This window comes from Eubalaena glacialis, chromosome X (genome assembly GCF_028564815.1).
Source record: "Eubalaena glacialis isolate mEubGla1 chromosome X, mEubGla1.1.hap2.+ XY, whole genome shotgun sequence".
Lineage (NCBI taxonomy): Eukaryota > Metazoa > Chordata > Mammalia > Artiodactyla > Balaenidae > Eubalaena > Eubalaena glacialis.
In genome coordinates this window covers 29,900,389-29,924,327 of record NC_083736.1, presented here as the reverse complement: position 1 = coordinate 29,924,327, position 23,939 = coordinate 29,900,389, and the positions used below count along the sequence as shown (strand labels likewise).

General features: G+C 36.8%; 1 protein-coding gene across 1 annotated transcript in view; it reads left to right on the top strand.

The window, feature by feature from the left end:
* Window positions 1-23,939, top strand: part of DMD (dystrophin) — a 1,714,964-nt gene that overhangs the window by 308,087 nt on the left and 1,382,938 nt on the right. The window contains exon 14 of the mRNA XM_061178407.1: window positions 19,404-19,491. Coding sequence (XP_061034390.1) covers window positions 19,404-19,491 — 88 coding nt within the window. The remainder of the gene's footprint in view (window positions 1-19,403; window positions 19,492-23,939) is intronic.

The window sequence follows — 23,939 nt, the reverse complement described above, 5'->3', positions numbered from 1 at the left end:
GTTCCCGTTGTTTTTGGTATCTGTCCCCAGTGGCTAAGGTTGGTTCAGTGGGTTGTGTAGGTTTCCTGGTGGAGGGAACTAGTGCCTGTGTTCTGGTGGATGAGGCTGGATGTTGTCTTTCTGGTGGGCTCGTCCACGTCTGGTGGTGTGTTTTGGGGTGTCTGTGGCCTTATTTTGATTTTAGGCAGCCTCTCTGTTAATGGATGGGGCTGTGTTCCTGTCTTGCTAGTTGTTTGGCATAGGGTGTCCAGCACTGTAGCTTGCTGGTCGTTGAGTGAAGCTGGGTCTTGATGTTGAGATGGAGATCTCTGAGAGATTTTCGCCGTTTGGTATTACGTGGAGCTGGGAGGTCTCTTGTGGACCAGTGTCCTGAAGTTGGCTCTCCCACCTCAGAGGCACAGCCCTGATGCCTGGCTGGAGCACCAAGAGCCTTTCATCCACACGGCTCAGAATAAAAGGGAGAAAAAATGGAAAGAAAGAAAGAAAGAGGATAAAATAAAATAAAATAAAGCAATTATAATAAAAAAAATTATTAAAAATAAATTTATTAAGAAAAATTTTTTTTTAATTTTTAAAAATAGATTTATTAATGTTTTATACTAAAAATAAGAAAAAAATTATTAAGAAAAAATTTATTAAGAAAAAAAAATTTTTAGTTTTTTAAAATAAAAAATATGAAAAAACTTATTAAAAATTTTTTTTTAATTTTTTAAAAATAGAAAATAAGGAAAAAATTATTAAGAAAACATTTATTAGGAAAAAAAATTTTTTTAAGTTAAAAAAAAACAAAAAAAAAACGGACGGACCTAACCCTAAGACTAACGGTGAGAGCAAAGCTATACAGACAAAATCTCACCCAGAAGCATACACATATACACTCACAAAAAAAGGAAAAGGGGAAAAGTTAATATATCCTGCTCCCAAAGTCCACCTCCTAAATTTGGGATTATTCGTTGTCTATTCAGGTATTCAACAGATGGAGGCACATCAAGTTGTTTGTGGAGCTTTAATCCGCTGCTTCTGAGGCTGCTGGGAGAGATTTCCCTTTCTCTTCTTTGTTCGTACAGCTCCCAGGGTTCAGCTTTGGATTTGGACCTGCCTCTGCATGTAGGTCCCCTGAGGGCGTCTGTTCCCCGCCCAGACAGAACGGGGTTAAAGGAGCAGCTGATTCCGGGGCTGTGGCTCAGTCAGGCCGGGGGGAAGGAGCGGTACGGAGGAGGCGGGGCGAGCCTGCGGCGGCAGAAGCCGGCGTGATGTTGCAGCAGCCTGAGGCGCGCCGTGCGCTCTCCCGGGGAAGTTGTCCCCCGATTACGGGAGCCTGGCCGTGGCGGGCTGCACAGGCTCCCAGGAGGGGCGGTGTGGAGAATGACCTGTGCTCGCCCACAGGCTTTTTGGTGGCGGCAGCAGCAGCCTTAGTGTCTCATGCCCGTCTCTGGGGTCCGCGCTGATAGCCGCGGCTCGCGCCCGTCTCTGGAGCTCGTTTAGGCGGCGCTCTGAATCCCCTCTCCTTGTGCGCCGCGAAACAAAGAGGCAAGAAAAAGTCTCTTGCCTCTTCGGCAGCTGCAGTCTTTTTCCCGGACTCCCTCCCGGCTAGCACTGAAGCCCGAGCCTCAGCTCCCAGCCCCCGCCCGCCCCGGCGGCTGAGCAGACAAGCCTCTCGGGCTGGTGAGTGCTGGTCGGCACCGCTCCTCTGTGCGGGAATCTCTCTGCTTTGCCCCCCGCACCCCTGTGGCTGCGCTCTCCTCCGTGGCTCTGAAGCTTCCCCCCTCTGCTACCCGCAGTCTCTGCCCACGAAGGGGCTTCCTAGTGTGTGGAAACCTTTCCTCCTTCACAGCTCCCTCCCACTGGTGCAGGTCCTGTCCCTATTCTTTTGTCTCTGTTATTTCTTTTTTCTTTTGCCCTACCCAAGTACGTGGGGATTTTCTTGCCTTTTGGGAGGTCTGACGTCTTCTGCCAGCGTTCAGTGGGTGTTCTGTAGGAGCAGTTCCACGTGTAGATGTATTTCTCATGTATCTGTGGGGAGGAAGGTGATCTCCGCGTCTTACTCTTCCGCCATCTTGCCCCTCCCTCTCTTTGTTATAATTTTTGAGGGAAATTCTACAAGTAGAAAATTACTTAGAGAAGATGAACTCTAATTATTTTTCGGAGTTCATGTGACATACTCGACCACTGAAAGTATGAATCACCTTGGGTAGACATTTTATTAGCTAATTAAAAATTTTTTATCTATCTGAATAATCTACTTAACTGTTTGCCATCCTATTTCTGTGTCTTAAAATAGCTTTGATCAAGCAGGAAAATTGAATTCTAGCATTTCCAGACTGTAAATTTAAAAATTTCCTGTTACCATATGGTTACCTAGAAGCAATTTGCATTTAATCAATAGTGTCAGCAATGAGAGACTGAAAGTGCTAAAAAAAAATGTACAATACTGTATGAGTGGTTTTCTGATGCTTCGTTGAGTCACCTTTATCAACTTCTACTCTCATATTCTGAAATAAAAACATCATTCTTAATTGCCTACTAAAATAGGACATGAAATGATTTACCTAGACATTTCCTTCAGGCTAAATATAATGTATATGTATTTAAAAAATCCTTGAGAGAAATACATTGTAATGATGATGGATATGCAGTTTAGGCATACATTAATTTTCTTGCTTCTTCACCTGTCAGTTTATGTAGGTTATTTTGAACACATGGGAGGCCTATCTCATGAGCTTGAGTGGTATTAATTCATTTTTAGGCATTCATTAAAAATGGCTAAATAATACCTCCTCTTTTTTTTCTTTCACTTGAAGTAATAAATGAATGAAGGAATCAAGCACTTTCAGCCAATTAGAATATCCTAGGACATTATCACTTCAGTTTTATATACTTTTAAATCTAGCAAAAATTTTCCTTCTCTATTAACCATGTGTTTTATCCATATAATTAACATAATACACTTTTTTAAAAGTTGAGTTCTAGGGGACATATCTACTCAAAGTGTGGTCCCTGGACAACCAGTATTGGCATCATCTGTGAGCTTCTTAGAACTGTAGGATTGATTTCAGGCTTGATAAATCAGAATTTGCATTTAAACAAGATCCACAGGTGATTCCTATATACATAAATGTTGGAGAATCAATACACAATGGGAGACTTTACCAGACTCCTAGGTGTTCTTCACTCATTCTGTTAATGTCGCCATAGTTCAGAATTTCCAGCTGACTTAACAGGTATAGCTACTCAACTTCTTGAACTAAGCACATGGTAATGTAAGTTAGTAATTAAAACAACAAATCAAGCTCTTCTTACCCCAAGGTGATTTTATACCTCTACAATGTTCTCCTGAAAAGCCTTCCTACTAGCCATTAAGGTGAACAGGCCTTGGGCTCTTCCTGGGACTTACACTTGCTTACACCCATACCAAATCAACTTTTCACCAAGTTCTGTGGGAAATCTTCAAGCCAATTAATTCTACGTTTCCCTTATCTCTATTACCTGTGTTTGCCACCGAGAATATAGGAACCTCTATTCACCTGTCCTTTCTTGTATCTTCGTCTCTATGCTCTTCTGTACTCTTTCCTTCTCACTTTCTCTTCACTGAGTGTGCTTTGTCACACTCATTCACTGTGCACTCGGAAACCCTTCTTCCAAAACAGACTTTCTCTCCTGTATACCCGTTTTGTTCATATATGGAATTTATTGGGTTGGCCAAAAAGTTCGTTCGGGTTTTTCTGTAAGACAGGGAAAAAGCCCGAACGAACTTTTTGGCCAACCCAATACTTTTACTCTTAAGATCACCACGAAGACTAATGACTCACTCCTCCACTCCTTTAGAATTGCTAGTTTACTCACTTCTCAGGGTCACTTCCAAAGGCACCACCCTTAATGTAAAACTACCTCTTCCCTTGTGTATCATGCCAAGTGGCCATCTGTCATTCACCAATTTATTCTGTTATTTTCTCTTTGAAGACTTTGGCATCAGGTTCACAATCTCCTCCACCCAAATTATGCCTTTATTCTTAAAAATCTCAGCCCATGTGGGCTATCTTGCTGTCTCCAAAAGCTTCCATTTCCCTCATCTCCTCAATTCACCTACCCACTTGCATTAACAATGCTGTAGATGTTTCGCTGCCACACGTTACTCCATTTCGGAAATACCTCACTTGAACAGACTCATCAGTAGCTCTTCCTAAGCTTTCCATACTTCCCTAGTAAATTTTCTCAACTTTTCTTAACTATTATTTCAAGTTTTCATGGGTCTCTTAAACTTTTCCCCACCATTTACAGTAGGTGACTTTCCCTCTTACTTTAGTTAAAATAATCTCTCTTAAATTATGTGTATTTGTGCTCACGGTCTCTTTCTTTCCCTCTGCCTTGGTGGAAGAGACTGTGTTTTGGCTCATTAGGGCTGATCTCGGGGGATGTGTATTCAATATCTTCACTGTCTGTGTCCTCAGGAACCTGCTTCCATTCAGCCACACATCCATTTCTTCAGTGTCTCCCTATTTTCTGGGTCTTTATCATCAGCATTTAAACAGGCTGTCCTATCCTATAAACACATATGTGAATATTTTTGTGCCTTATTTCCTCAACTTCTCTGCAGGACTAGACCCTATTAACCTCTTAGTCCTTCATGAAATTCTTTCCTCCTTTGGATTATGGAATACCACTCTCTATTGTTTACCTTTTTAACGTTTTTGCCCTTTTGTTCCACCTTGTTTTTCCTTTAATATTGAAATTCTGTACAGTTCTTCCCTTGTTTTCCTCTCTAGATTATCCTCATTACTTCCCATTCAAATAGCATCTATTTTCTAATGACTCCCAAATGTGTATCTTTAGCTCCTGTCTCTCCCTTAAAGCCCAGTCCAATATATCTAATTGCCTAATAGACAAAATTAATTGAATGTTTGCCTGCAAACTTAAACTTCAGTCTCTCTCCAGCCCTCCTTTATTCTTTCTTTTTACTTTTCTTCTTCCAGCAACCTCATCCAGAAACCTAAAAGCTAACTGGGTCATCTAGATTTTTTTCCTACCATTCACAAGTCTACCCTTTGACAAGTTCATTTAATCTCATTCCCTTAACAGCTCTTGAAACTGTCCAATTCTCCCTATTCCCATCACCACAACCATGACTAAAGCTAATATCATGGCTGACTTTGGTTTAAGATGACAGTCCCTAGCTGGTCTTCACTGCCACTAATGTTGTATTACTTTAGAAGTTTTCACACCACTTCTGCCAGAGTGAACTTACTAAAACATAAGTAGTATCCTTATAAGTAGTTATGCCTCTGTTTACATTCATTTGAGAAAGAAAAGAGCAGCCACTGAGACCCAGGAGCCGGCTTGGCACTACAGTTAGGCCTTGGAGGTGCTAGATGCTGTACTAGTGCTCGCAGCTAGTCTGTAATGTTCTCATGTTGAATATGACAAACAACTCAGAATGCTCACCTCAGACAAGGCCACTCCACAATCATGATGGATCATGACAAAAACGTGACCATTGTGTAATTATGTCTCAATACAGTAAAAAATACTAACATTGTCCAAACCACCCAAAATGACCAAATATCCCTCCTCTTCACTAATATGACAGATTATGCACCTTTACTAATCATGGCTTTAGCCTCTCTACATTCTTTCTGCCATCTAGATAAGAAGATTTAAGATAGCCAATCATAGAATCACCTCCACTTCCTTACAGCGTCTAATTAAAGGCAAAGCCTTGCTTCCTTGACCACCCACATCACCTTACACAAGCCCAAACCCTATAAACTATTTGTAACATCCTCTTAGAGACATACCCCCATAGATCCCTATCACATGCCATGTCTCTTGTTGCAACTAGTAAATCAACTTAACTTTGTTCATCTACAGGCAGGTTCCTGGTGGCCTTTGACTGAAAGGCATTGGCAAAGTCACTGTCTTCATGTTGCCCTTATGCAGACTACCATGACCTAATTCCTTTCTACTTATCCAAACTGATTTCTCGCCATTGTTACATTGATTATATTGTTGGTTTCTAGAAACTAGGGACTGGAACTTAATCTGTTTGGGTTTTGTTTGTTTGTTCGTTTGCTTTTGGTTTGGCTTAGTTTGGTTTTGGTATGCAGTGTGTAACATAGCGCCTGGTATTTAATCCAATTAATGTTTGATTATGTGAATAAGTGATTTTTTTTTTCAGTTCTGCAGGCACGTTTTAAGTCAGGCTCTGCTACCAATAAGAAGGATATAACAACTTCTGAATAAACATTTGAGTGAATAAATTACTTTTTCTGTCAAAGGGTAAAACTTCATTATAGAATCTTAAGTGAATAGAAAATTAATTGCTTCTATAGTCAGAGTAGGACTCTGGGGGATGTGGAACTTACTTTCATATTAATTAGAAAAGATGTCATGAAAAGAAGAGGCCTTTAAGAGATGCCGGTAAAGAAGGAGGACAAGAGGTCATGAGTGTTTTTAATCAGCTTATTAAAGAACTAGTAAACTTCTCTTTCCTGTCTACTTTGCTTAAAACTTAATTACGTTTCTTTTTTTTAATAATACAACTAAATTGCCTTTTTTGGTCAATTATCTTATTTTTTGAATTACAATTTACATACAATGTTATATTAGTTTCGTGTGCCCAGCATAGTGATTTGAATTGCCTTTTATTTTGCACTTGAAGTTATACACTTTAGAATTCATAACTTCCTGATGATCTCTCAGAATTTTCATGAGCCCACTATATATTTGAAAATGTACAATACATTGCTCATGCAATGGTTCACTCATGCCTTTACTTGAAGTTATGTGTACTAGATACTTTAGAATCTGAGTAGTAGCTTCTGAACATATGATCATATACGGAATATATACTGAGTAAAGTATTTTTCTCTGTTGAGAAAAAATAATTTCAAAACTGCGTTCTGTTATAAAATATATACTTTTACAATTAAAAATATTATATCCATATTATACATATGTATTCATACACATACATATATGATAAACAGAGATACATAAGGAAATAGGCACACATCCAGAAAAGCTGGATGAGTTTCTAGAGGAAGAAAGATTATAGAAAGATCTTAATGTCAAGGGCAGATATGTTTTCATGAACAAGGTGATTTTAAAGAGGTTGTCTTAGTTATCGGCACTTAATGCTTTAAGAAGCATTGTACCTGGCAGGGAAAATATTTGGAGCCTTTCATGAAATAAGTTTCTGTAAAGTAGTGAGGGCTAAAATCTGGCTATAGATATTTGGACTAACATTGAAGATGAAATGCATGGAAGAAAATGGGTGTCATCGTTGAAGAACATTCAGATAATATTTGTGGCCTTGAAAACGAGGGGGAAGCTAATATATATATATATAGATATAGATATAGATATGTATATATATATATATATATCAATAAATGGAAAGAGAGAGTTGGAACCATGGAAGAGGAAGAAAGACTGAAGATGTTGAAACATTTGAAAAACATCTGAGAAAAAAGTAATCCCCAAGTTTCTGAGACCAGTAAAGTGTTGTTACACTTATTCCCTAGTGGATAACAAAACATTCCCCACATGTCAGCATAGCCAAAGATTTTGCACAGTCTGGAAATACAGGAACAACTTAATTAGGGTACTTGAAAATACTATAATTCTGTACTTGACAAATGGGAATACTTGTTTATTTGCTACTGAGTCCAAAGAATGCTGGTTAGTACCATAGTCAAGAAACATTCCCTTCTCTTTTGTTCAGTATCAAGTCTACATTTTACAATCTCCAATATTAATTTGGATCATGATAATGCGGCTTTAGTTTCTTCCTTATGAGATCAGTGTCTCTGTTGCCTTGGTATTTCATTCCATTTCTGTTAAATTCAACATCTTCTAGCCTTATGATTTTATGTTGCTTTTTTAAGAAGTCCATGGTATCTCAGTGAAGATGCCAGAACTGTTTCCTGAACTTTTGTTTGGTAGACCGCTGTTGGGAGTTTATACTCCCTCTAATTTTTTTCAATATGACATTTTTTCTTTATTCTGTAATAAATGTTACAAGTACCATGTTGGGGTTTTTTTCCCCTTTGTTTTCTCTTCCTCAGCCAAGGCAGGATTCTATTAAGTTTTGACTTAATGAACTTTACATGGTACTACTTGTTTTCTATTTGGGTCATTGTTTATTCCTGTTATCAGGACTACATAACAATCCTGTTGGAGAGTGAGTTGTGCCCAACTCTCAATCTCATCTGGAGTTTCCAGGAGACTTTCATTGAATCCAACTTTACTTTCCTCAGCTTGTAGCACCTAAACTCATGGGCTGGTTCTGTGACCACTGTATGTATAACTACCAGGATTGTTACACATGTATACCTTCATAGAGCTTTTGAACTGTGGGTGGAGTGGGAGAGACTGTAGTATTTTTTTTTTTTTTTTGCTTTACACCTGAAACATTTTATTTTATTTTTTTTAATCAGTCGTCAATTTTATACACATCACTTTATACATGTCAATCACAATCACCCAATTCAGCACACCCCCATCCCCACCCCACCGCAGATTTCCCCCCTTGGTGTCCATACGTTTGTTCTCTACATCTGTGTCTCAACTTCTGCCCTGCAACCCGGTTCATCTGTACCATTTTTCTAGGTTCCACATACATGCGTTAATATACGATATTTGTTTTTCTCTTTCTGACTTACTTCACTCTGTATGACAGTCTCTAGATCCATCCACGTCTCAACAAATGACTCAATTTCGTTCCTTTTTATGGCTGAGTAATATTCCATTGTATATATGTACCACAACTTCTTTATCCATTCGTCTGTTGATGGGCATTTAGGTTGCTTCCATGACCTGGCTATTGTAAATAGTGCTGCAATGAACATTCGAGTGCATGTGTCTTTTTGAATTACGGTTTTCTCTGGGTATATGCCCAGTAGTGGGATTGCTGGGTCATATGGTAATTCTATTTTTAGTTTTTTAAGGAACCTCCATATTGTTCTCCATAGTGGCTGTATCAATTTACATTCCCACCAACAGTGCAAGAGGGCTCCTTTTTCTCCACACCCTCTCCAGCATTTGTTGTTTGTAGATTTTCTGATGATGCCCATTCTAATTGGTGTGAGGTGATACCTCATTGTAGTTTTGATTTGCATTTCTCTAATAATTAGTGATGTTGAGCATCTTTTCATGTGCTTTGTGCCCGTCTGTATGTCTTCTTTGGAGAAATGTCTATTTAGGTCTTCTGCCCATTTTTGGATTGGGGTGTTTGTTTCTTTAATATTGAGCTGAATGAGCTGTTTATATATTTTGGAGATTAATCCTTTGTCCGTTGATTCGTTTGCAAATATTTTTTCCCATTCTGAGGGTTGTCTTTTCGTCTTGTTTATGGTTTCCTTTGCTGTGCAAAAGCTTTGAAGTTTCATTAGGTCCCATTTGTTTGTTTTTATTTCCATTACTCTAGGAGGTGGATCAAAAAAGATCTTGCTGTGATTTATGTCAAAGAGTGTTCTTCCTATGTTTTCCTCTAAGAGTTTTATAGTGTCCAGTCTTATATTTAGGTCTCTAATCCATTTTGAGTTTATTTTTGTGTACGGTGTTAGGGAGCATTCTAATTTCATTCTTTTACATGTAGCTGTCCAGTTTTCCCAGCACCACTTATTGAAGAGACTGTCTTTTCTCCATTGTATATCTTTGCCTCCTTTGTCATAGATTAGTTGACCATAGGTGCGTGGGTTTATCTCTGGGCTTTCTATCTTGTTCCATTGATCTATATTTCTGTTTTTGTGCCAGTACCATATTGTCTTGATTACTGTAGCTTTGTAGTATAGTCTGAAGTCAGGGAGTCTGATTCCTCCAGCTCCGTTTTTTTCCCTCAAGACTGCTTTGGCTATTCGGGGTCTTTTGTGTCTCCATACAAATTTTAAGATGATTTGTTCTACTTCTGTAAAAAATGTCATTGGTAATTTGATAGCGATTGCATTGAATCTGTAGGTTGCTTTGGGTAGTATAGTCATTTTCACAGTGTTCATTCTTCCAATCCAAGAACATGGTGTATCTCTCCATCTGTTGGTATCATCTTTAATTTCTTTCATCAGTGTCTTATAGTTTTCTGCATACGGGTCTTTTGTCTCCCTAGGTAGGTTTATTCCTAGGTATTTTATTCTTTTTGTTGCAATGGTAAATGGGAGTGTTTCCATAATTTCTCCTTCAGATTTTTCATCATTAGTGTATAGGAATGCAAGAGATTTCTGTGCATTAATTTTGTATCCTGCAACTTTACCAAATCCAATAATTAGCTCTGGCAGTTTTCTGGTGGCAGTTTTAGGATTCTCTATGTATAGTATCATGTCATCTGCAGACAATGACAGTTTTACTTCTTCTTTTCCAATTTGTATTCCTTTTATTTCTTTTTCTTCTCTGATTGCCATGGCTAGGACTTCCAGAACTATGTTGAATAATAGTGGTGAGAATGGACATCCCTGTCTCGTTCCTGATCTTAGAGGAAATGCTTTCAGTTTTTCACCATTGAGAATGATGTTTGCTGTGGGTTTGTCATATATGGCCTTTATTATGTTGAGGTAGGTTCCCTCTGTGCCCACTTTCTGGAGAGTTTTTATCATAAATGGGTGTTGAATTTTGTCAAAAGCTTTTTCTGCATCTATTGAGATGATCATATGGTTTTTATTCTTCAATTTGTTAATATGGTGCATCACATTGATTGATTTGCGTATATTGAAGAATCCTTGCATCCCTGGGATAAATCCCACTTGATCGTGGTGTATGATCCTTTTAATGTGTTGTTGGATTCTGTTTGCTAGTAATTTGTTGAGGATTTTTGCATCTATATTCATCAGTGATATTGGTCTGTAATTTTCTTCTTTTGTAGTGTCTTTGTCTGGTTTTGGTATCAGGGTGATGGTGGCCTCATAGAATGAGTTTGGGAGTGTTCCTCCCTCTGCAATTTTTTGGAAGAGTTTGAGAAGGATGGGTGTTAGCTCTTCTCTAAATGTTTGATAGAATTCGCCTGTGAAGCCATCTGGTCCTGGACTTTTGTGTGTTGGAAGAATTTTAATCACAGATTCAATTTCATTACTTGTGATTGGTCTGTTCATATTTTCTGTTTCTTCCTGGTTCAGTCTTGGAAGGTTATACCTTTCTAAGAATTTGTCCATTTCTTCCAGGTTGTCCATTTTATTGGCATAGAGTTGCTTGTAGTAGTCTCTTAGGATGCTTTGTATTTCTGCGGTGTCTGTTGTAACTTCTCCTTTTTCATTTCTGATTTTATTGATTTGAGTCCTCTCCCTCTTTTTCTTGATGAGTCTGGCTAATGGCTTATCAATGTTGTTTATCTTCTCAAAGAACCAGCTTTTAGTTTTATTGATCTTTGCTATTGTTTTCTTTGTTTCTATTTCATTTATTTCTGCTCTGATCTTTATGATTTCTTTCCTTCTGCTAACTTTGGGTTTTGTTTGTTCTTCTTTCTCTAGTTTCTTTAGGTGTAAGGTTAGATTGTTTACTTCAGATTTTTCTTGTTTCTTTAGGTAGGCTTGTATAGCTATAAACTTCCCTCTAAGAACTGCTTTTGCTGCATCCCATAGGTTTTGGGTCGTCGTGTTTTCATTGTCATTTGTCTCTAGGTATTTTTTGATTTCCTCTTTGATTTCTTCAGTGATCTCTTGGTTATTTTGTAACATATTGTTTAGCCTCCATGTGTTTGTGTTTTTTATGTTTTTTTTCCCTGTAATCGATTTCTAATCTCATAGCGTTGTGGTCAGAAAAGATGCTTGATATGATTTCAATTTTCTTAAATTTACTGAGGCTTGATTTGTGACCCAAGATGTGATCTATCCTGGAGAATGTTCCGTGTGCACTTGAGAAGAAAGTGTAATCTGCTGTTTTTGGATGGAATGTCCTATAAATATCAATTAAATCTATCTGGTCTATTGTGTCATTTAAAGCTTCTGTTTCCTTATTTATTTTCATTTTGGATGATCTGTCCATTGGTGTAAGTGAGGTGTTAAAGTCCCCCACTATTATTGTGTTACTGTTGATTTCCTCTTTTATAGCTGTTAGCAGTTGCCTTATGTATTGAGCTGCTCCTATGTTGGGTGCATATATATTTATAATTGTTATATCTTCTTCTTGGATTGATCCCTTGATCATTATGTAGTGTCCTTCCTTGTCTCTTGTAACATTCTTTATTTTAAAGTCTATTTTATCTGATATGAGTATAGCTACTCCAGCTTTCTTTTGATTTCCATTTGCATGGAATATCTTTTTCCATCCCCTCACTTTCAGTCTGTATGTGTCCCTAGGTCTAAAGTGGGTCTCTTGTAGACACCATATATATGGGTCTTGTTTTTGTATCCATTCAGCAAGCCTGTGTCTTTTGGTTGGAGCATTTAATCCATTCACGTTTAACGTAATTATCGATATGTATGTTCCTATGACCATTTTCTTAATTGTTTTGGGTTTGTTTTTGTAGGTCCTTTTCTTCTCTTGTGTTTCTCACTTAGAGGAGTTCCTTTAGCATTTGTTGTAGAGCTGGTTTGGTGGTTCTGAATTCTCTTAGCTTTTGCTTGTCTGTAAAGCTTTTGATTTCTCCATCAAATCTAAATGTGATCCTTGCCGGGTAGAGTAATCTTGGTTGTAGGTTCTTCCCTTTCATCACTTTAAGTATATCATGCCACTCCCTTCTGGCTTGTAGAGTGTCTGCTGAGAAATCAGCTGTTAACCTTATGGGAGTTCCCTTGTATGTTATTTGTCGTTTTTCCCTTGCTGCTTTCAATAATTTTTCTTTGTCTTTAATTTTTGCCACTTTGATTACTATGTGTCTCGGCATGTTTCTCCTTGGGTTTATCCTGTATGGGACTCTCTGTGCTTCCTGGACTTGGGTGGCTATTTCCTTTCCCATGTTAGGGAAGTTTTCGACTATAATCTCTTCAAATATTTTCTCTGGTCCTTTCTCTGTCTCTTCTCCTTCTGGGACCCCTATAATCTGAATGTTGTTGCATTTAATGTTGTCCCAGAGGTCTCTTAGGCTGTCTTCATTTCTTTTCATTCTTTTTTCTTTAGTCTGTTCCGCAGCAGTGAATTCCACCATTCTGTCTTCCAGGTCACTTATCCATTCTTCTGCCTCAGTTGTTCTGCTATGGATTCCTTCTAGTGTAGTTTTCATTTCAGTTATTGTATTGGTCATCTCTGTTTGTTTGTTCTTTAATTCTTCTAGGTCTTTGTTAATCATTTCTTGCATCTTCTCAATCTTTGCCTCCATTCTTATTCCGAGGTCCTGGATCATCTTCACTATCATTATTCTGAATTATTTTTCTGGGAGGTTGCCTATCTCCACTTCATTTAGTTGTTTTTCTGGGGTTTTTTCTTGTTCCTTCATCTGGTATATAGCCCTCTGCCTTTTCATCTTGTCTACCTTTCTGTAAATGTGGTTTTTGTTCCACAGGCTGCAGGATTGTAGTTTTTCTTGCTTCTGCTGTCTGCCCTCTGGTGGTTGAGGCTATCTAAGAGGCTTGATGGGAGGCTCTGGTGGTGGGTAGAGCTGACTGTTGCTGTGGCGGTCAGAGCTCCATAAAACTTTAATCCACTTGACTATTGATGGGTGGGGCTGGGTTCCCTCCCTGTTGGTTGTTTTGCCTGAGGCAACCCAACACTGGAGCCTACCTGGGCTCTTTGGTGTGGCTAATGGCAGACTCTGGGAGGGCTCACGCCAAGGAGTACTTCCCAGAACCTCCGCTGCCAGTGTCCTTGTCCCCACGGTGAAACAGAGCCAGCCCCCGCCTCTGCAGGAGACCCTCCAACACTAGCAGGTAGGTCTGTTTCGGTCTCCCCCAGGGTCACTGCTCCTTCCCCTGGGTCCCGATGCACACACTATTCCGTGTGCGCCCTCCAAGAGTGGAGTCTCTGTTTCCCCCAGTCCTGTCAAAGTCCTGCAGTCAATTCCCACTAGGCTTCAAAGTCTGATTCTCTATGAATTCCTCCTCCCGTTGCCGGACCCCCAGGTTGGGAAGCCTGACGTGGGGCTCAGAACCTTCACTCCAGTGGGTGGACTTCTGTGGTATAAGTGTTCGCCAGTCTGTGAGTCACCCACCCAGCAGTTATGGGATTTGATTTTACTCTGATTGCGCCCCTCCTACTGTCTCACTGTGGCTTCTCCTCTGTCCTTGGACGTGGCGTATCCTCCTTGGTCAAGTCCAGTGTCTTCCTCTCGATGATTGTCCAGCAGCCAGTTGTGATTCTGGTGTTCTCGCAAGAGGGAGTGAGAGCACGTCCTTCTACTCCACCATCTTGGTTAATCTCTCCTACGCCAGGCCGAAATCAAGGTGTCATCCAGGGCTGCAATCTCATCTGGGCTCTAGGTCCTCTTCTAAGCTCACTGGTTATTGGCAAAATTCAGCTCCTTGTAACCGCAGAACCGAAGCCTCAACTACTAGAGTCCATGTGGCCTTCTCTACAATGTGGCAGTTTGCTTCTTCATGATAAACAGGAGAATCTCTCTCGAGACTGTAGTATTGTATATGGAGGCATGATGCTATGATAGACCTCACTTTATTATGCATCTACTATGTACCAGGCACTATTCTAGGCACTGCAGATAGCATGAAGAAGGAAATGCAAAAGGATACGTGACCTTATACAGTTTATATTCCTGTGAGCAAGATGGAAATTAAGCAGATTAATATGTAAAACATATAGAATGTTAGTGATAAATGCCAAAGATGAAAATGAAGGGAGAATGAGAGCTAAGGGGTGTGTGTGTGTGTGTGTGTGTGTGTGTGTGTGTGTGTGTGTAGATAGAGTGGCAGTAGAAGGCCTCGCTGAGAAAGTGCCATTTAAGTAAAGATCTAATGAGGAATTTATAAATACCCGAGGTAGGAGCATTTAAGGCAGAGAGAAGAATAAATGCATAGCCCGAGGAGGTAGGAGTGTGCCTAGAATGTCAGAGAAAAACAAAGAGTGTGTCTGGGGCTGAAATATCAAGGTGTTTAGTAGCAGAAGAGGTCAGAGAGGCTAAGGAGATTAAGGTCAGGTGAAGCCATGGTTAGGCTTTGAGCTTTTACTCAGAGTGAGAAGGGAAGCTTTTGGAGAGTTGAGCTGGCTTTCTCTGTCAGCTGTGTTGAGAATGTGTCATTAGAGAGCAAAGACAGGAACAGGGATACCATTTAGTAGGCTATTTTGAAACATCTAGACTCACGAGAGATGATGGGGGTCTTTTGACTAGTGTGGTAGTAGTGAGCACAGTTATAACATTGCTTTCTGGATGTCTTTTGAGGTAAGAACCCGTAGGATTTTCTGATGGATTGCCTGTGGTGTTTGAGATAAAGAGTCAAGAAGGATTCGAAGTTGTTGGCCTGAACAAATGGAAATATAGATCGAGGCCTAGGACACGCTATATTTAGAGGTCGGGGAGATGAGGAGGAACCAGCATGGGAGACTGAGTAAAGGCAGTCTTTGAGGTCAGAGGAAGTATGTGTTTGTAGTCTAGGAAGCCAAATCAATATTCCCAAGAAGAGGAATCCTCTGAATCAAATTATGGTGATAAATAAGCTGAGGACTGAGAATCAACCATTGACACTTTCTGAGTGTCAAACAGCAGGTAAGCAGTGGGGACAGAATTCGAACCACCTGAGAACAGAGTGACTCCAAAACTTTTCATTACCTTCTTTCCTGTCTCCTTGCTACCCTAAATTTTCTCATTTGTAATCAACTATCTATAGGTGTGTCTGAAATGAAATTTTCTGGGCTCTTCACTGTCTTGTTCATATTCCTCAAGGCACATTTATGCCAGTTTTTTCTCTTAATTTTCCAATATTCCTCTTTAAAATGTTGTTGCTTATCAGAACCCAGGTATCATCTAAACATTGACAAATATGCGGAGGCTACTAACTGCTTCTTTCTCAGACCTGTATCTCTATTTATGCAGCAGTTACTCAGTTTGCAAGTAGTATACATCGGCAATGGGGTACAGTAATTGAGCTGTACACAGTTGCCAATGAGCCTATAGACTGTCAGTGTCCATACCAAGTGACCAGGCATTCCTTCTGGTACCTTGGTGCCCATGCTGCATTAATGGGTAAATATTTTGAATGCCATCCCTGACTACATCCAAACTATCAGGTTACTTTTACTGTGAGTTGGAATAAGATATGTTCAAATCTGTTTGATTCATCTTCATTGAAATACCCCTAGAAGCAGCAGAGTATGTTTGAAAGAGAGCTTAACTTGTAACTAGATCATCAGGGTTCTAATATTGGTCTAAAGCTTTCTACTTCTATGATTCTTTTTTTGGCCACGCCATGTGGCTTGCGGGATCTTAGTTCCCCGACCAGGACCAGGGATTGAACGCATGCCCCCTGCAATGGAAGTGCAGTGTCTTAACCACTGGACCACCAGGAAATTGCCTCTACTTCTATGATCTTGGATATATGACTTAATCTTATGGACACTCAATTTTCTCTTGTGTAAAATAGGATAAAATAATGCTGATTCTATCTCACAGAATTATTATGAAATACATATGAAATCATGTAATACACAGTAATTTGGTACACAGTATAAGGCATTCCATTTTTATCATGGTTATGTCAGTGTTTTCAAATCTTTCACAAACCTCTCTGTGCCTCGCTTTCCTCCTCTGTCAAATTGGGAGAATAATAGTACCTACTCCAGAGATTACTGTTTTGTTGTGGTGATGATGGTGGTTATTGTTGTTATATAAATTAGAATAATTGGACTAATGTGGCTAACCAAACAAGGTATTTAAGCTCAAATATTACCCCTGAGATATTCAATTATGTTTGTCTCTCTGTTAGTAATACTAATTGATTATTCCATTAGATGCTTAGAATAAAGAGATTATGATCATGACATTAAGGAGGCCATTGATAATTTCTTTTCATCATTTATAAAGACAAGATGGTGTTCTGATTCTACTCTTCATATAATTTCATGTAAAAAAAAAACAAACAAAACAAAACTCAATGTAGATAAAATAGAAGCCACTCTGTTAGAAAAGGATAATTCTAAAACTGTTTAACTCAAAGAACACCAGTTTGTTCTCATTGTTCTTGTTGTCGTTTTGTTGTAGTACAAGTATTTTTCTTATTTTCTCTTTTTTTTGAGCGAATGTAGTTAAAATTTGAGATGCCCCACATCCTGCTGTAGCTCTTGGTAGTTGTGAATATTTGAATATTATATATTTACTTAGAATGTGCTTATTTTTCTCTTCTAAATGCTCAGAGTCCTTTGCAAATAGCATTTACCTTTTAATGGAGAACAAATTTAAAGTGTTGGGAAACGTGTGCCAATTAGATGCTAAGGACAGAGAATTTAGAAGACCAAAGTTGAGAATTAAGAATATGTGAATTTTGGAGCTTTGTTTAGGTTCTTACCTTTAACAGTATATTGTGGCTACTTTATTTTCATGGACTTTTCAGTTCAAGTAGCAAGCTAGAACTTTCCATGGTTCTGTACATGCTTGTGTAAACAATTCAGTAATGTCTTTGTGAAACTGACTTTCAAGATAACCCAGAAGTTTCACCTGCTAATTGATACGGCATCCTGGGAGCATATAATCCCCAAGCACCCTAGTCTGTGTACTTAGAAATTTTCAAGTAGAATCCAAGATAGGAAAATGTTTCTATTACCTTTGGAGTTTTGCTACTGATGAGATGAAACTGAGTTCTCATTTGCTGCCCTTGATGGCATAATTTAAAATGTATATATTCCAGCTAGTCTATAAATACTTTAAAAAAAAGACTGTCCTTTTATAGTGTTTTATTTCATTTATTGTGCTAAATTTTAATTTGTTTTCTTGTATATTACAGTTTTTCCTGATTGGATGTATTCTGTTGTCTATAGGCTCTTTTAGCATTTTGCACTCTTTGACCTTAAATCCAGCAATTCTAGTTCATGGAACTCTTTTTAAAATAAATTTAAAGAGCTCTCTATTCACTTGTGACTACTTCTTTAAATTGGAGAATCTTTTTAAATATTTAAAAATATACGGATTATTTTATGAGCATTCCCAGCATTTGGTGTGCTCAGGGAGTAGTCCAGTCAAGATGATTACTTACTTCTCTGACAGTGTTTTTGATGTTGCCATATTGTATATATCTATATTTATGTCTACATATCTTATCTGTCTGTCTTTAACTATTTGCTTTCAGAGGGAAGACACTAGATCTGCACTGTGCAATTACAATTGACACTTGACACATTGTAGCTTTTAAAATTTAAGTTAAATTAGATTAAATTAAATTAAAAATTAATATCCCCAGTCATACTTGCCATGTTTCAAGCACTCAGTACCCACGCGTGACTAGTGGGATGTATTGGACAGTGCAGATACAGAATATGTCCATCCTTGCAGAAAGTTCTACTGAACAATGCTCCACAGAGTGTGCATGTATCAATTATATGCCTCCCACCTGTACTCCAATATTGAACTTTGGAATATTTGTTTAAATGCCTATAGATGTAAAAGTTTTAAAAAACAGTCTGATGTAGAATAACCTCCTGCCACAAACTCAAGTGAAATCTTTGTATAATGCCACTATTAAATCACAGAAATATTGTTCTCACTATATGTTAAATACATTATAGCTTGCTTTTTCTGCAGGTTGTTAGGTTCAGGACATATAACATATTGTTATAGCCACAGGTTTTAATGACTATAGTAATATAGTTCTACTGCATCATAGCTTAAAATTTTGTCTCTGTAGAGACATTATTAGCTAAACTCAGCAGTATCAAATGCTACATTTTGTTAAGTAATTGTGTTTTTGTTGTTCAAAAGTTAACTCTGGTTAGGAGAAATGAACAAAGGAATTTAGAAAGCTTTATGAAACTGAATCTAATTTTCCTTGAAATGGGAGTACTTTGACAATTCTAGAGAGAGAAATTAACCCGCAGTCTTGTACTTAGATAAATATGGGGGGTTTTTTTGGTAAATTATTTATGCTAGTATACTTTTTTCCTATTGTATATACTTACTGGATTTTCTGTTTGATTTTTAATAACGACTATATACATATGTTATTAGGAGCATTATCAGTGTTGTATTTTTAAAAGATAAATTCCATTTTAATTATCGGACACTTTATCATTTCATTGTTTGTTATGATTTGCCTTTGTTGGTTCTTTTTTGGGGGGGCAGTCTTAACTTGTAATGCCTCAAGCTATTATGTAAAAAAAGTTAAGAGTAGACATCTTATTACAAAAAATAACAATTCAGTATGAAAATGGCTTGTGATTCATTGCCATTTTGATGCTTCTAGTGCCAAGAACTTGAGAAAAAATCTTTAGATTCACATGATAAGCTGACAGAGTGAAATATCTTAAGGCTTGAAAGGGCAAGTGGAAGTTATAATTACTGTGTAGTTTCACAATCCTTTTATTGAATACTCACCTTTGCTATCATGCTGCAGGCCATAGAGCGAGAAAAAGCCGAGAAGTTCAGAAAACTGCAAGATGCCAGCAGATCAGCTCAGGCCCTGGTGGAACAGATGCTGAATGGTAATTACACAGAGTTGATTTAGATAATCTTCTTAGGGATTTGATAAACACATAAGTTCATATTTATCAGCGAAATTATATCAGACAAGCCCTTCCTGAATGAAAATTTAAAGTGAGTTTGTGAGCTTCTATTATTCTTTCTTAATGCTAAGCAAATTATTAGAGGAAATTCAACTTTGAGTCCAATGGAAGAAAATGGCTTGTGGTAGAATACTGTATCAATCTGCTGCCGAGAAATCAGTTTTAGTGCCAATCCTGCTAGCATTTGTCCAAATGATTTAAGAAAACAAGATTTGCAGAAATAATTGGAAATGTAAGCAATCATATAATATACGTAAAGTGATTATAATCTGATTTAAAATAACTTTGCAATATGTTTTTTCATACCTGTTTGCTAATAATATATTTATTTTCTATGTTGCTTTTCATTTTTTTAACATGTTTAAAAGAAAATGTCTCCTCAGGGGAACTTTTTTTTTTTTTTTAACTTCACCTACTTCTGAGTGAGGTAAAAGTACAAAGCTAGCAAAACATATTTTTAAATAATGAATTAAAATTAATTTTTGCTAACACTTGGTACCTCAAAAGCTGTCTGAACAAAATGTTATTGACGTCAATTGTAAACAAACTTCTTTTCAATTGTCATTGTTATACTATTATATTCATTTCTATAAGTATAAGTAGGTGTAAGTAATTTATGAAAATCAGGGGTAATGCTATTTCTAAACAAGGTTTATTTTATTTTTCAAAGGATATGTTTACAAGAATATCATAAGCAAATGTAACAAATGTTTTTGTTATGCATGTCAGCTTTTTCCAGTACCTGCCTGCATTCTGGGGCATAAATTCTGTGTATGAATTTTTTTTTGCCTTAATTGCCATGTTGGCATTAAAAAATTCAATGATCTTCCTAGGAAATCAATTCATTTTCTTCTTCTAATGAGCCCCATGACTGTATTTGGTTAAAAATAAAAACAAGCAAATATAACAGCTGATTGCGTTAACAAGTTAATGAATATATAGAAGATGCAATATACAAAAAAGGTTGTTTTTTAGATGCATGTTTGCTGGATGGTTTAACTGATGAGTTTGACAACAGCATATTCATGTTAAATAAAATTATATGATCTAAAAAAATATCCTTAAACTATTATATAATTTCCCCCTAGGAACTGCATTATCACTTTTTCATTTTTATAAAGTGATGTAAAATCTATACTTTTAAATAATCTCTACTTTTTCAAATATCAAGTATACCTAAACTCAGATTATCTGACAGTAGCATACACTGAATTATTCAAAAAGAAGTTAAAATTGAGAAATGAAGGTAATGATTTTTTGTGATGAAATTACATACAGGGTTAAAATGATCATATGATTAGTGATAACATAATTTTCTAGATTATTGCCCTTATAGCTCTAAATTTTGGAAGCATGAAGAAAAATCAGGACATATACTAGGTCTCTAATAAATATTAATTGACTGATTAAATTCTGTTTAGCAAAGCAAAATTAAGGCACTAATTGAGATAATGACATTGGTAATTTTGGTCAGAAGATAATAATACTTCTGAAGGAAAATTCTAATTTCTGTAGAAAGCAAAGCACAGTAAGGGGTAGGGGTGCGATTTGAGACATTCCTCATTGGTTGACTATATTGATCAAATTTTACGCTTCTCATTTGTTATGCTAATAAAGATTTGGTCTAAGTGATATGTGATTAGGTTCAAAATTGGGCTATAACTAGAGCATAGATACTTCTGCTCTGCTCCATTTAATCAAACAATTTACATACTTACTAAAAAGTAGACTCCAAGATTCGAACTTATATTTTGTTCCTTTTTGTTTTGTCTTTCACAGAAGAAATTGCATAGTATTTATTTTATGTGATTGTTTGTGCAAATTGTGAGTTAAGCCAGGTGCACAATATGTGCCTGGAGTACCTCTCCAGGTATATTTCAGAGGGCCCCCCCAACCCTATATTACAATTGCTCCACCAACATAGAGCCAAAAACTAGTTTACTGATGTGGTTCATGAAGTTGAAAGACAAATTGAGGTTTCTCTAAACCAGATTTCCCAACAGTTATCTCAGTAAAGCTCTTAAATTTACAAGTTCAGAATTTCCTTTCTCAAGTGTGGCTATGGAGTTGTAATAAAACTCATAACCATATAAAACACACACATTCTTGTTCTTTTGTTTATAGAAAGGAAAATGACAGCTGAATCATGGTACTTCATTTATGACCTCATGTAAATGTCTATTCATTTAACCACATATCTTATCCTTAGAAATTAAGATAAAGGCAGATCATTCTTGTACGATGTTATAATGTTACGCAAGTAATATAAATATATATACATTCTATGTATGTTTTCCCATGATAACAACTTTTAACATATATTCATAGTTTAAAGGTATGTATGGAGATTAGCATAAATATAGCTATTATATTTTAAAGAAAGCATTTCATAAACTATGTTTTATATATGTGTATACACACACACACACACGCACACACACACACACAAACACACACACAGGAAACTGAATTTTCTACTTAGAATAATTTGCCATAAGATTAGAGCATGTTTTAAAGTATCTAGAATGATTTTGGAACTCTTAATTTTTCCTTCAGAATGAAACTCTAAGACATGCAAAAAAATTCCTCACTGCTTATATTTTACATCAGTTTTGACCACAAATGGTATATCAAACATATTTTCAAATCACTTTTGGCCATTTTTAAATAGCTACTGAAAGCATAAATTTTTAGCACCACTTAAGAAATGCAAAAAACAAAATCTGTTAGTCCTGAAGGCATTTCTTGAATGAATTTAAGAAAGGTGCTGAGAAACAGGGAGTGGGGTGGGGTCTTAAAATGGTTAAAAATGCAGAGATTACCATGTTGCCAATGTAGAAGAAATGGCTTTCATTCGATGTTGCAAAGTTGTGTTAAAAATCAATTGCATGTCCTGAAAACACTGTTTCTCGTAGCCCGTTTAGTTTTGTACGGTTACATAGAAGTTATGATCAATTAGAAGATAATTTTTGTTTTGGCTGCATTTTATCAAATGCAAAGTGTTATATGAAGAATATTAAAATACAGTTAATATTAAATATACTGTAAGTTTTAGTATCAACTATGTTGTGAATTTTGCAGTAGAATGATTTATATTTGAATAATATGCAGAGATATTCAGTAAGAGATTCTTATTAATTCATTTGGAACCTTTTTTAAATCAAAAAAGAGATTGCATAAATTATTTGCATACATTAAAGCTATACATGAACATTTTCCTTATAGGTGTCCCAGTTCTTTTAGAAGAATGTAAAGGATCTTCATGATCATAATAGACTAAATTGGGAGGCTACAGTGCTACTAACAGAGTGTTATCTAAAAAAATGTATTTCTGGGACTTTGACATGGAATTTTGGTATAATTTTGACTGATTTATCTCTTTAACTGTTTTTTTTAACTAACATTAATTTAATTTGTTGCTCCTATATCAAAATCAATTGACTGGATAAGTATGGGGAATAGTGTGATAAAGTGTTGGATGGTGGAGAGGTCCTCCTCTTACTGGAGAAATTTTTCACAGATAGAATCTTTATGAAGTTTGTTGTCAGTATATAAGATTAGTATCACAGCCTTAGTCTCAACAAATTATTCACATCCTAGAACTTTAATGAGAGTAAATGAGAGACTAGATAGGGTACCTAGTGATCTACTTATGTTTCCGGTAGCTGTGTTATACTGAGAAGGAGAATTTCCAAAATTTTATTTATTTAGATTTAAAAAAATATACAATATAACCTTCTTTAAGATTTATTTTTATTTTTAAACACAAAATGACATAAAATAATTAAAATTTTAGAGAATTTTAGCAACTAAATATGGTAAAGAATCTTGCTACTATATCAATAGTATTGATTATTAATTAATCCGGATTCCTAAGATTTTATTTTATTTTTTTAACTGATCTGCATACTTTAGAGCAAAAGATTTTCATCGTTTGAGTGAGATTATGGGACTTCAGGACAATCTAGAACGTTTTTATACCTAAAAATGTGCTTACTTGTTTTTATCTATTTACAATTAGACTTCATTTTTAATTCTTTTTGTAAAATAATGTTCTTGATTCAAATATATAGTCTCCTTATCAGTCAGATATAACAAAAAAAACCTGGTTTCGATAAATTGTTTTCCTTTATTAATATTGAAATTACCAGAAATGTTATATCAAAACATTAATTTGATGTGTCCAAGATGGCAGACAAGTCGACTTTTTCCACTAGACCTTGAGCCTCAGTATATGCTCACATCAGCAAGCTAAATAACACACCCACATGTGCCATGACAGTTCCAAAACCATAAGGATCAAAAAATTGGGCGGTGGCCCAATTCCTGGAAATCCCCACCCCTTCCTAAAATAGCTAGAATACTCC